The following is an 11852-nucleotide window of genomic DNA, read 5'->3' on the forward strand; positions in this document are numbered from 1 at the left end:
GAACCAATGCACAGCAAGTTTACGGCCTTTCCCTCAAGGAGCAGGAGTCCCTGCTGGGCCTGCAGTTGCTCTAGTGGAACTGCTTTGTTCCCCCGAAGGCCTTGGGGACAGCTACTCTACTCCTCCAGCTACACTCTTAGCTCCCCAGGCCCCATCACAGCCCCTGCTGCCTTCCCGGTCTTCTTCAGTGCTAGGCAGAATAGGCATTCAATAAATCCACAGCGGGTGCTTGGTAAATAGTGGGCCCTTGGTCAGTAAATGATGAATTGATTGACTGAGGTGCTTGGTCACTCAGTCCAAGGCCGAATGAGGTGCTGTCATCATTCATTTCTGGGCACCTGGGCAGGCCAAGTATGTTGCCTGAAAACAGAGCAGGGCTTTTCTTATTCTTTCTTTGTTGTTATTTTTGTGTTTGTTTTGTTTTGTTTTTACCACAGTGGACTCTGAACTGGAAGGGCAGGGAGGATAAGGACAAGCAAAGGCTCAAAGCCTGGGAGGGCTCTCAAGAAAGGGAAATTCTGCACCTCCACCTCACGTTCCCCAGCATTGACTGGATTCTGGCTGTTATCTAGGAGACTTCAGGGACCCAGCTCTCCTGAGCCTTAAGATGATGATCTCAAACTTGTCTGAGGATTCATGAGTCTGAGCTTTGGATACATGTCTACTGGTAATTCTCACACCACTTTTCTTTTTTCACTGTTTCCTTGTTTCTTCCTCTTTTTCTTTAACCGGAGAACAGTGTCCCCAATTACCCTCAGCCTGTGAGCCATTTACCGGCTGGCAGCACAGTGGGGTGGGCACAGGCAAAAACAAGGGAAGAGCAGAAGAGGAACTATTGGTTTAGTCATAGACTTTGAACCAATGGAATAGTAGATTGATTGGGATATTCTGTGTTGTAGATAGTCAAATGAGTTTATTAAAGAAATATGTCAGCAAATCTGGTAAGCCTGATTTTGCTGGGGGCTCAGTTGCAGCAAGCTAGTAATGTAATTTTCTAAATAGGCCAGGAAGAAAGCTAAGAATCATTGTGAATTCAGGCCAGCCTGGGGACTCTGAGGCTTCACGGAGAATAGACTGGGAATTGGGCTTCTTTTAAACAGCTCATCCAGCTTATAGTAAATCCTCCTGTATGGGGTCCCAGAGCGGTATCTGAACCAACAAGCAGATACAAAAGGAAGAGGGACTTCTCAGACCTGTTCTGGGGCCCCTCCAGATACACCAGGCTGTCTCTTAAGCAGCACAGGATCAATTGATAGAAGAAGTCACCCTCCCTGCTCCCCTCCCGCCCCGGCCTTCCTTTGGCCTTCGAATGCCCCAAACAACACTAAGCCCACAGCAGCTCACCTGATTGTTTACACTTGCTGCTGAGTGTAGGGACTCAGAGGGGATCACCTTTGCAACCTGATTGCCTCTGAGCAGACTGCTGGCCTGACACTGTGGGGAGGACAGGCTTTTCCTTTGGAAACAGGCTTGACCTCCACAGACCCCCAGCAGGCTTCTGAATGTCTGGCCCCAGGGAAGCCTGCCACTGAGCAAGCAAAAGCTTGATGCCTCAGTAACCTGGCTCTGTTACATAAGGCACTATGCGAGATATGAGTCAGGGCCCTCAGGCTGGCCTAGGCCCAGCCTAGTCTGAGAGTGAGGCTAAGCAAGGTGAGGGAGGGTGGTGGAGCGGTGGTGTGTGTATGCGGGGGAGGCCAGGAAGAAGCCACTGGAACCACTTCCCTTCTTCTCACTTCTCACCCCCTTCCTCCTCAGGGATTGCAGGCATGGCCAATCAATGGCCTAGGCAGCTCTGAGGGGAATCCTGGCTAGACCCCTCAGCTGTGAGCAGCTGCTCTCCATCTCCCCTGAAGACAAGACAAGAGGAAGTGGGTTGAATACCCAAGCCTATTTCGTGAGGAAAGTCTTCCTTCGAGAAAGGATGGGAAAGGTCCCTGTGGAGTTTTGTCCACAGGCAGGATCCTGATTTTAGGCTGGGCCTACTTGAGGAAAGCAGCTCCCAGGATAGGAAGGCTGATGGTCTAGCCTGGGGCATCACTGACCAAACCTGCTTCCAGCTCCTGTTTCTCCTTGGGCTAGTGTCTGCACCATGGGAAGCTTCTCGTTCGGTCTCCAGTGCTGGCTAGGACCGTACACCTGTTCCCAAATGGGCAATGGCTACTTTAAGGCAGGGATCTTCAGCTAGAAGGTAAAGTGGATTTTCCCTGCCCACTGACAAGATTCTCTGCTGCCTGGATTAGCATTTGCTTTCTACTCTCACGGACTCCTGTCTTATACCCACCTCATCTCCTTAGACCAGCTGAATTTCGGCATGGTCGATAAGGGCCTCCATAAGCCCCTGCCAGGACTCCTCATCAAACCTTCTTCAAAGCTAGGATCTAGCCTTCTGGACTTCATGGGGCTTCCGTTAGACCACAGGGCTCTATGGAGGGCCTGCTCTGCCAAAAGCTGTGGCCTCACAGCAAAGCCATAACCCTTGTCCCATTATTGTAGGCACTGGGCCGGCACAGCATGTCCTGGGCCATTACTGCGGTCTTCATCTAAAAGGGAAATTTTGTCTTTTTGACCCTGTAGTCATGCAATGTCTTCCCTTGAGCAAACAGAGCACCCCTTCAAAGGCGCCCAAGCTTCAGCCCTCCTCAGCACATTGGCTTCTCTGGAGCCCGACACTGACCAATTTATTATGTAAACCCAGCCGCCCATGACAAATTATGGCTTTGTAGTTATCTTGACGGATGCCTTACATAAGAGGAGAAAGTTCAGGTAGGAGCAGCATCGCAATGAGCAAACACAGTGCAACAGCGACCGCCAGGTGCAGACACGGCTGGCCTCACTCCTCTCGCCCGGCCCGCCAGGTGGGGGACAAGTACTGGCCAGACACATCCATCTCCATCTACCCAGACTCCCTGGCCTTCAGGACCTGCTCTGGAAAAGAGCCAACACTCTACCTGGAATCGAGAGCTTGTTAGTTTATATGGAAGTGCAAATACAAGCAGGAGTGTTAACCTTCTCTTCAGGCAAGGAGGGAAAATAAGGTCACCCTGGAAAAAGTTATTTTCTGAGAGGTGGGCTCACATGGGTCCATTCCTGGCAAACTGGAGGCAGAGGTGAAATCCATGCTCTGTTCTTACCACCTGTCTTTCCTGGCACAAACCTTCCACCTACACCTCTTCAGCTCTCACGCTACCCAGAGCTCTGGGCTGCAGCAAGCTTTTGTGGACTCCAGCCTTGTCTTCCTACCTCTCTTCTCCAAACTTGGCTTTCCCATGCTTCATTCCCATAGAGCCTTCCTCCCAGTCAGTTGCCTCCCTGAAAAAGGTTCTGATAAATAAATCCACACAATGGAGTCAATGAGAAGTAATGATGTCAAAAGTAATGTGACTCTTTTAAAAGGTATGGTAGACCCTGCCATTTATGAAAGGGACACACTAATTCATGAGCATCCCGAGACCATATCATTTCCCCTATAAAGCTTCTATGTTCATCACTTCATTAAACTTTTTAGCTTTCTTTTCATGGTATTCACTAGCAGCTGACTCAGGGAGGGGGTGTTCTCCCCAAAGAAACAGATGTTTCCTCATTTCATGAGAGTCACTACTTTGTCTGGACTCTGAGGAGAGGACCTGGGCAAACCCACTTCTAGGTGTATGGACCCCAAAGAATTGAAAAAAAGGACTCAAAAAGATACCCGTAGGGGTGCCTGGCTGGCTTAGTTGGTTAAGCTTCTGACTCTTGATTTCAGCTCAGGTCATGATCTCACTGTCATGAGATCAAGTCCCATGTCAGGCTCTGTACTGGGCATGGAACTTGCTTAAGATTCTGCCCCCGCCCCCGGCTCGCACCTCCCCCATGTGTGCTCTCTCTCTCTCTCCTTAAAAAAAAAAGAGGGGCGCCTGGGTAGGTCAGTTTGTTAAGTGGCTGGCTTCAGCTCAGGTCATGATCTCACAGTTCGTGGGTTCAAGCCCCACGTCGGGCTCTGTGCTGACAGCTAGCTCAGAGCCTAGAGCCTACTTCAGATTCTGTATCTCCCTCTCTCTCTAACTCTCCCCTGTTCACACTGTCTCTCTCTGTCTCTAAAAAAAATAAATAAATAATTTAATTAAAAAAAATACCTGCCTACAAATGTTCATAGTAACATATTTCACCATAGCCAGCAGGTGGAGACAATGCAAATGTCAGTGGATGGATGAATGGTTAAACAAAATGTGGTTTATCCATACAATGGAATATTATGCAGTCATTAAGAAGGAATGAAGTACTGGTACATGCCATCACATGGGTGAGCCTTGAAAACACTATGCTAGGTGAAAAAAGCTGGACACAAAAGGCCACGTGTTATAGAAGTCCACTTATGTAAAATATCTAGAGTATGCAAATTCATAGAGACAGAAAGTAGAATAGGGGTAACCAGGGGCTGCGGGGAGGAGAGACTGGGGAGTTATTGTTTAACAGGTACAGAGTTTCTGTTTGGGATGATCACAAATTTCAGGAAACGAATAGTGGTGATGGTTGCACAGCATTGTGAGTATATCGAATGCCACTGAATAGTATACTTAAAAATGGTTAAAATGGCAAACGTTATGTTACATACATCTTATTGCAATATATGTATATATTACTTATATACTTTATATACATACATAAAAGGCACACATATCATATATACATATGACATATGTATGTCATATACATACACCGGCGAAAGCCTCTTAGCACGTGGAATTCACATCTGTGCCTCAAGTAAAAGACAATTCCTTACATGTCGAGATTCTCATGAGGCATCCAAACCATAAATGTTAAGTTTGCAAATGCATTTGCGTTTTTAACAGGGAATGTGCTTTAATCCAACAGTACCATATTCTTTGTCAGACCACTAGGTATTCAGGAAATAATTATTTTAAATTACCTTGGGCTAGGGAAGGACTTTTGAAGTTTGATACCAAAAGCAAAAAAAATCACAAAGGCAAAGAATGACAAGCCTAACCACAGGGAAACCCAAAACCTCTCAAGAGCAAAAACAAAACACAAAACAAAACAAAAAAACCCCTCCATCCTCAAAATCAAATTGGAAATTAGTTGACAGAGTGCAGTCTCTGATTCAGGGTTTCTCACGGTGTGGTCTGCATAGCACCGGTGCCACGGGAGACGGGTTCAGTTTTGTATGGTATGCAGACGTAGAACTGAGTATTAGAGTATGAATTTGGACATGACAGCAGACAGGTAGGGGAATCATTTTACCCCTCAAATCACTCCATGTAAGTGGCTATGCCCTCAGAAGTCAAATCCGGGACTATACACTTTTGAAATCATTAGTTCAAAGACTCACTTAGAGAAGCACAAATAATTTTTATGCAAATTTTTCTTGGAAACCTGAACTCTGAAACTCCATCTTTCCCTTACTGCCATACATTGACTCAATAGGGAAAGTTAAATGAATTAGCACACACAAAGCCATTCGACATTTTTACTCTTTATTACTTTCTAAGCACCTGTGTGTGGGAACTAGTTGTTGCCAGCTAGAAGCTTAAAGGTAGATTCCTAGGGCTTTTAGAACCGGAAACAAACTCAGATTCAGAGTGTCTCAGACCACACCGGGCAAGTGTGCTTGGGGGTCAAAGGCAGAACAGCCAATTAAGAAGTTTTGGATAAAACCTTAGAAATAAATTTGAGCTTATAACAACAACAATAACAGAATATGGCAAAAGCTCTCACACCAGCTCACCACACCTTACTGATCAGACAGCTAAGGCCCCCCAAATTTCAACTTTGCAAGTTTTTTTCATAGGCTACATTTATTTTATTTTATTTACAATTTTTAAATATTTATTTTTGAGAGAGAGACAGACAGACAGACAGAGTGTGGGTGGGGAAGGGGCAGAGAGAGACAGGGACACAAAATCTGAAGCAAGTTCAGGCTCTGAGCTGTCAGCAGAGCCCGATGCGGGGCTCGAACTCAAAAACCATCAGACCTTGACCTGAGCCGATGTCAGACACTCAACTGACTAGGCCACCCAGGCGCCCCTATTTACAATTTTTTAAAGTAGGCTCCACGCCCAACGTGGGGCTTGAACTCTTGACCCTGAGATCAAGAGTTGCCTTCGCTACCGATTGAGTCAGCCAGGCAACCCTCATAGGCTATATTTAAATTGGAAATTTTAGCTGTTTGTCCAGTATGTTCTATCTGCCTCCTTAGTTTTCCAGTTTTAGAAGCATATTCAAATGATAAGGCAGAGTACCTTAATAAAAGGGTCATCGGCCATCCCAGTTTCCCTGGGACTATCCTTGTTTGAGCATTGAAAGTCCTGTTTCCCCAAATTGGAGGGTTGGTCACCCTACCTCGTGCCTAGTAAGGACATTATAACCATTTGATTAGTTTCTGGGCTATATTTACCTCTGCTTAACAATTCTTTCTTCACAATTTTTTTAATTTTTAAAAAAATTTTAATATTTATTTTTGAGAGAGAGAGAGACAGAGTGTGAGCAGGGGAGGGGCAGAGAGAGAGGGAGACACAGAATCTAAAATAGACTCCAGGCTCTGAGCTGTCAGCACAGAGCCAGATGTGGGGCTCGAACTCTCAAACTGCAAGATCGTGACCTGAGCCAAAGTCGGACGTGTAACCGACTGAGCCACCCAGGCACTTCCACAGACAATTCTTTAGTGTCTGATTGATCTTAGGTGGAGTTTTGGCTTTGCTCTTTGTTGTGAGGCATCAAGCAAGTTACTTAATTTTCTCAAGCCTCAATTTCCTTTATTAAACATCAAGAAGGGTGATAACAGTAGCCATTTCATTGGGTTGGTGTAAGTATTAAATGAAATTAGTACATATTGTAAATGTTCAATCAATGTTAGCTATTAATCTATTATAGTTGTTAGTTACCTAACAGAAGATTGAAGGAATAGTATTTAAAACACATCTTCCCCTCACCCAATATTTTTTTCAAGTTCATTTATTTATCCTGAGAGAGACAGAGACAGCATGAGTGGGGGAGGAGCAGCGAGAGAGGAAAACAGAGAATCCCGAGCAGGCTCTGGTCTGCCAACACAGAGCCTGACCTGGCGCTTGAACTCATGAACCATGAGCTTGTGACCTGAGCTGAAATCGAGTCAGATACTTAACCAACTGAGCCATCCAGGCACCCCCCATGTCACCCAATATTTTAGAGGCAACTTTACATACCAATAAGCTGCCTGCCTAGTACCACTCATTCGTAGGTATATACACAGCACGGTCCACTGTGACTTCTACCAGGCTATCACACTTAAATATTAATAAGTATTTTTCCAAAGACTAGGTTAAAATTGTAAAATCTTTCCATAAGACCACACCAATAATTAAGCAGTCATCTGATAAAAAAACAACAACAACACAACAATAAACAGCAGTTATGAACGCTGGCTGTATAACAGGAAGCCAAGGGAAAACCAAGTGAGTGTAAAATGCAGCCCTGCCCTCAAATTGCTTACACCCTTGTGTTCCAAGGATACCAAGAGCTAAGCCCGGAGCCAGGGACAGATCAAAGCAGACAAAGCAGATAGAAATAAAGAATGCACCCCGCCCTTCCGCCCTTGAATATAGGGAGCCTTGCAGCAGGAGAGTGGGCTACAGTAGAGGCAGGAGAGTCGCTTTCCCAGGAGAAGAGGCCGGCTTGAAAGTAGACAGATTAAGGGAAAAAAGACACTCCAGCAGGTATTTGAAATATCAAATCATTAAATGGAATAGAAGTAAAAATGATGGCACTTGAAACATTAAATCATTAAATGAACAGAACTAAAAAAGTATGGCTGAATTTGAAGACAGAAGCCCCAAGAATAAATGAAGTAAGAAAAGACAAAATTTTTACTTTGGAGAAGGCTGGCCAGCTCAGATACTAGAGAAGTCCCATGACCAGCAATAATGGTCTCCTACTTTGCTAACGAGCATGTCATTCTGGGCAAAAGCTAAACCAAACTCAGAAAGAATCTCCAATCTCTGAAGTCCCAGGAAAGGTCAAGGAAACTGAGATAATGCTTTGCCCTGCTGGAACCATAGGGCTGTTACCACAGGACCAGGTCACTCCCCAACCTCAACAAAGCCCGAGGGCTTGCTAGTTTGCTGCAGCTGTTCAGGACACTGAGTTGCTCTGATTCCAGGAGGCAGGGTACTCGGGTACACCTTCTCAACAATTCGCCCTGCTCCCTCGACCCATAGTATTTCCAGGCTTTGCCAAGAACCAAGTCAACAGACAGGTATCAGTGGAGTAGGTGACAAAGGAGGTTTCGCCATTCAAGAAGCCCAGATAACCAAAAAGCATCGCAAGGCCTGGCACAAGCCACCATTTTGATCTCAGGCTCTCAGCCTCTCACCTCATGCACGTAGGTCCACCCCTCCTAGGCCCTGCACCTCAGAACCAGAGCTGAGGAAGCTTTCCCTCTTACAGTTCTGCAAGGCCATTTTGGTGCAGTTTCTCTCCCATTTGAAAGAGTACAGAGGCTACAGGCGCTCTTTCCAGGTGTTTCTGCCACCCCTCCCCCGCTACCAATCTCCTATGGAGCGCTGGGCAGGGCTGCGGAGTCTGTCTGTGGTGTGAATTCACTCATAGTAATTTTTGGCCAGAAATGGAAAATTCCCTTGAAACCTGTTCCACATGTGGCCTGGTTTCTTTGATACAGTGAAATAAATGGATGCATAATGTGAAACAATAAATGAGAAACGGCACTGAAGGCATGAAAAACGCCTGAGAAAAACAACTTGTTATTATAATGCTTAATGAACTGGGCAGCCCTGCTTGTCTCCTCCTAGAATTTCTGGGCCAAGGAGGCAAACCTGGTCTCAGCATTGAGTGAGGGCAGTTCCTACCAATCTTAATTGCTTGTAAAATTTCCTATGTGTGCTTCCTGAAAAGTCGCCTAATGATTCAAATATTCTGTGGGTGCTCAAAATTTCTTATACCTCGTCTCATCACACCGTCTGCCCACACCTGGAATCTCAGAACGACAAGGAACCTTAAGAGGCTAGAGAGATCAGGGAACTCGCCCAGGTTCACACACCGAAGTAGAGCCATAATTTGTACCATAACCCAGGTCTCTCTCAACCAGGTTTTCTTCCTCTTAATATAAGCTTTGTTGTTGAGCGAGAATAAGATCCACCCTTGTACACACGTGCACACACACCAGCGTCCCATCCTAATGCTTCTGAGAACACGGGACCCAAGGCTGGGTATCCTGCTTCCCCTGCCTCAAAATTGCCTCAGTTGTCACCCCGCTGAAGACTGGCTCTTATCAGAGTGTCTCAGACTGGAAGACAGCAGCCACCTTGGATCTTCCCATTATGTTTCTTCCCTCCCCCTCCTCTCCTTGCCCTTCAGCAGGATTTCTAGAAAGTATGCCCCATACTCCTACACAGGCCTGTGAAGATATGGGTTCATCCACTCACAGGTCCTAGGACGCGCTCTAGGGCTGCTTTTACCCATCATTGGATACAGAAGGCTGTGATCCATGGAGGAGGTGGGGGGTACCCCCATCCAGAGTCTCAAAAAAATTCTCACACATCTCTAATTTTTCTTGTTCTCCACCCTCCCCCCACACCAGCAGTGGGCTTAATTTGTCTTGACATTTTGCTTGCCCTCTAGGTCAACCAGGGCCACTCGGTAATTTAAAAGCCCTTGCAATTTCAATCTGAGTTTGCATATTTTGAGAAGGGTAGAACTCATATCCCAAGAGCATCCCGCGGCAGAATCGCCAAAGTGGTGGTGGAAATGTATGCATTTGAGGATGGGTGCTGCTGGCTATCCCCCAACAGATCTAGGGCTCTGTCCACCTTCTGGACTAAGGTATTTCCCAGGGAAAGTCTCCTGCGGGCACCTTTCAAGATTGGGCTCCCACCTGCCTCCCCTCAGCCCCATGGGACTCCAGGTAGCATCTGCAGCGAAATCTGGTTGCCCCCCACCCCCACCCCCAGTGAACTTGCCGGTCGCTCCCTAGGTCAGAAGTGAGGGTCCAGTAGAGACTGGCGCTGGCCAGGCCCGCGTGCCCATCCGTACGCCCAGCCACCCACCTGTGGAAGAAGAGCAGGATGGACAGCATGGTCTGGTCAATGTTGCGGTTGCAGATGCCCTCGTTGATCAGATAGCAGGGGTCCCGCAGCACAGGCTCCAGGGAATCCTGCCGCATTATGGTGTTGAGCTTGTCGGTGTTGAGGTTCTCGAAGATCAGTTTCTCCTGCAACTGCCGAAAGTTGTTCACGGTAGGGCTGCCCGGGTTGTTGTTCTCTCCGCTGCTGTTGTCGCTCTGGAGCCCGCTCCGGTGGGCGAGGTCCAGGCAGCAGTTACAGCAGTCGAGACCGACAGGTGAGCGGCAGTCTGTCTTGGACTGGGCCATCTTCTCAGACTCAGGGGCCGCTTGGCCTGCGAGATTAGGGTCGGCTGGCAGGTGCGCGCCCGCCGGGCTGGCCTGTGGGGACTCCAGGGTGTATGGAAAACACGAGCTGCAAGAAGAGTTGGAAATTAGCGCCTAAAGCCAGCCACCCTCGGCTTGGCCCCCTCCTGGCTGTGCTGCTCCGGGTGCGAATAGAAACAGCTGGACAAACAACTCTGAGCGGATCCTTCGGGCTCACTTCCTCCTCTTCCTCCCCCTCCTCCTCTCCTCCTCCTCCTTCTCTGCCCTCCCCCTAGGTGCCACCCGCGGCCCTAGCGCAGTCCCAAGTTTCCCAAGTGTGAGCCGGGCTCGGCGGACCTGTGGCAGCAGGAAGAGCGGGCAGCAGGGCAGAGGGAGAGCCGGGGCGCGCCCTGGCTCCCTCCCTCTTTGGCTCCCTCCCTCCCCGGCTCGCTGGCTCTCCCGCTCTCGGGCTCCCTGGGCTGTGCGGGCTGAGCGGTGGCAGGAGCCTAGAGCGAGCCAGCCTGGGAGCCAGCGAGCGAGTGAGCGAGCCGCACGCCCAGGAGTCAGCACGCGGCTGTGACATGTAAATTACCCCAAGAGGGCCGGCGGAAAACGATCGGCCGCGGCGGCCGGCAGGCTTCTGCCCCCCAACCCCCCGCCCCCTCCGCACCCCAGGGCCCTTGCACCCTCGCCCGCGCTCCTGGGAACCCGGTCCGACTCTGCCCGCGTCCGCGCGTCCGGCGCCTGGGCTCGGGCTCTCTCACCGCTCAGGACGCCCCGTCCGTAAAGAAATCTACCACCCTGGTCTCGAGAGTTCTGCGGGAGGGCGGACGTTGCGAGTCCCACTGAGGACGGGTCCCCCTGCAGGAGAGACGCCGCCGCTCCCCGCGAGCCCGCCTCGTGGCGGGTTTCAACCGCCGCCCCCAACAAGCCCGTTTCGGGCGGGGAGGGGGGGCGCTGCAAAGAGAGCGGTTGCCCCCACGGAGTCGGAGAGTGCCAAGCAACGCTCTACCGAGTGCCCAGTGAGAGCCTTGAACGAAACTCACAGAAGCGCGCTCAAACTCGCCTCGGCTTCTGTCCCCTTCTCACTTTTCTTCCCCGCTTTCCCCCACTGGCTTTCTCCTCTCTTCCCTGAACCCCACGGAGGCGCTCTCTGCCTCGGCTTCCGGGAATACCAGCTCCCCGGCAGGCTTCTCCTTCAACCTCCTCTGGGCTCGCTTCTCAATTTGTCCTTCCGTCCTCCACTCTTTTCACTTTCTCCCATGGTTTTTTTCTTTTCCGTTTTTCTTTCTTTACCCATTTCCGCCCCTTCTTTCTTGCTCCTCTTTCTTTCCTTATTTTTCTCTGTTTCTGTATTTCCACATTTCCCCTCTTCTCCCCCATTCCTCCTTTTCTCTCCTCCTTGTTCCTCTCTCCCCCCTTCATTTCCCCCGCTGTTTTCCCCACGCGTCCATTGCCTCGGCACCCTCTCTTTCTCCTAACTTCAGTATCTTTC

The 11852-nt window shown here is 49.0% G+C and overlaps 1 protein-coding gene across 2 annotated transcripts in view; it reads right to left on the reverse strand.

Moving 5' to 3' along the window:
* TSC22D3 (TSC22 domain family member 3) overlaps positions 1–11215 on the reverse strand; it is a 61040-nt gene extending 49825 nt beyond the window's left edge. The window contains exons 1-2 of one of the 2 annotated variants that reach the window (XM_029929963.1): positions 11122–11215; positions 10038–10466 (exon numbers count right to left, since the gene is read on the reverse strand). In XM_029929963.1, the coding sequence (XP_029785823.1) occupies positions 10038–10360 (323 nt within the window). In that variant the 5' untranslated portion in view covers positions 10361–10466; positions 11122–11215. Of the gene's footprint in view, positions 1–10037; positions 10525–11121 lie in introns of those variants that run through there. The other variant, XM_029929964.1, reaches the window with a different exon arrangement.
* Positions 11216–11852: the final 637 nt, after the last annotated feature.

This window comes from Suricata suricatta, chromosome X (genome assembly GCF_006229205.1).
Source record: "Suricata suricatta isolate VVHF042 chromosome X, meerkat_22Aug2017_6uvM2_HiC, whole genome shotgun sequence".
Classification (NCBI taxonomy): domain Eukaryota; kingdom Metazoa; phylum Chordata; class Mammalia; order Carnivora; family Herpestidae; genus Suricata; species Suricata suricatta.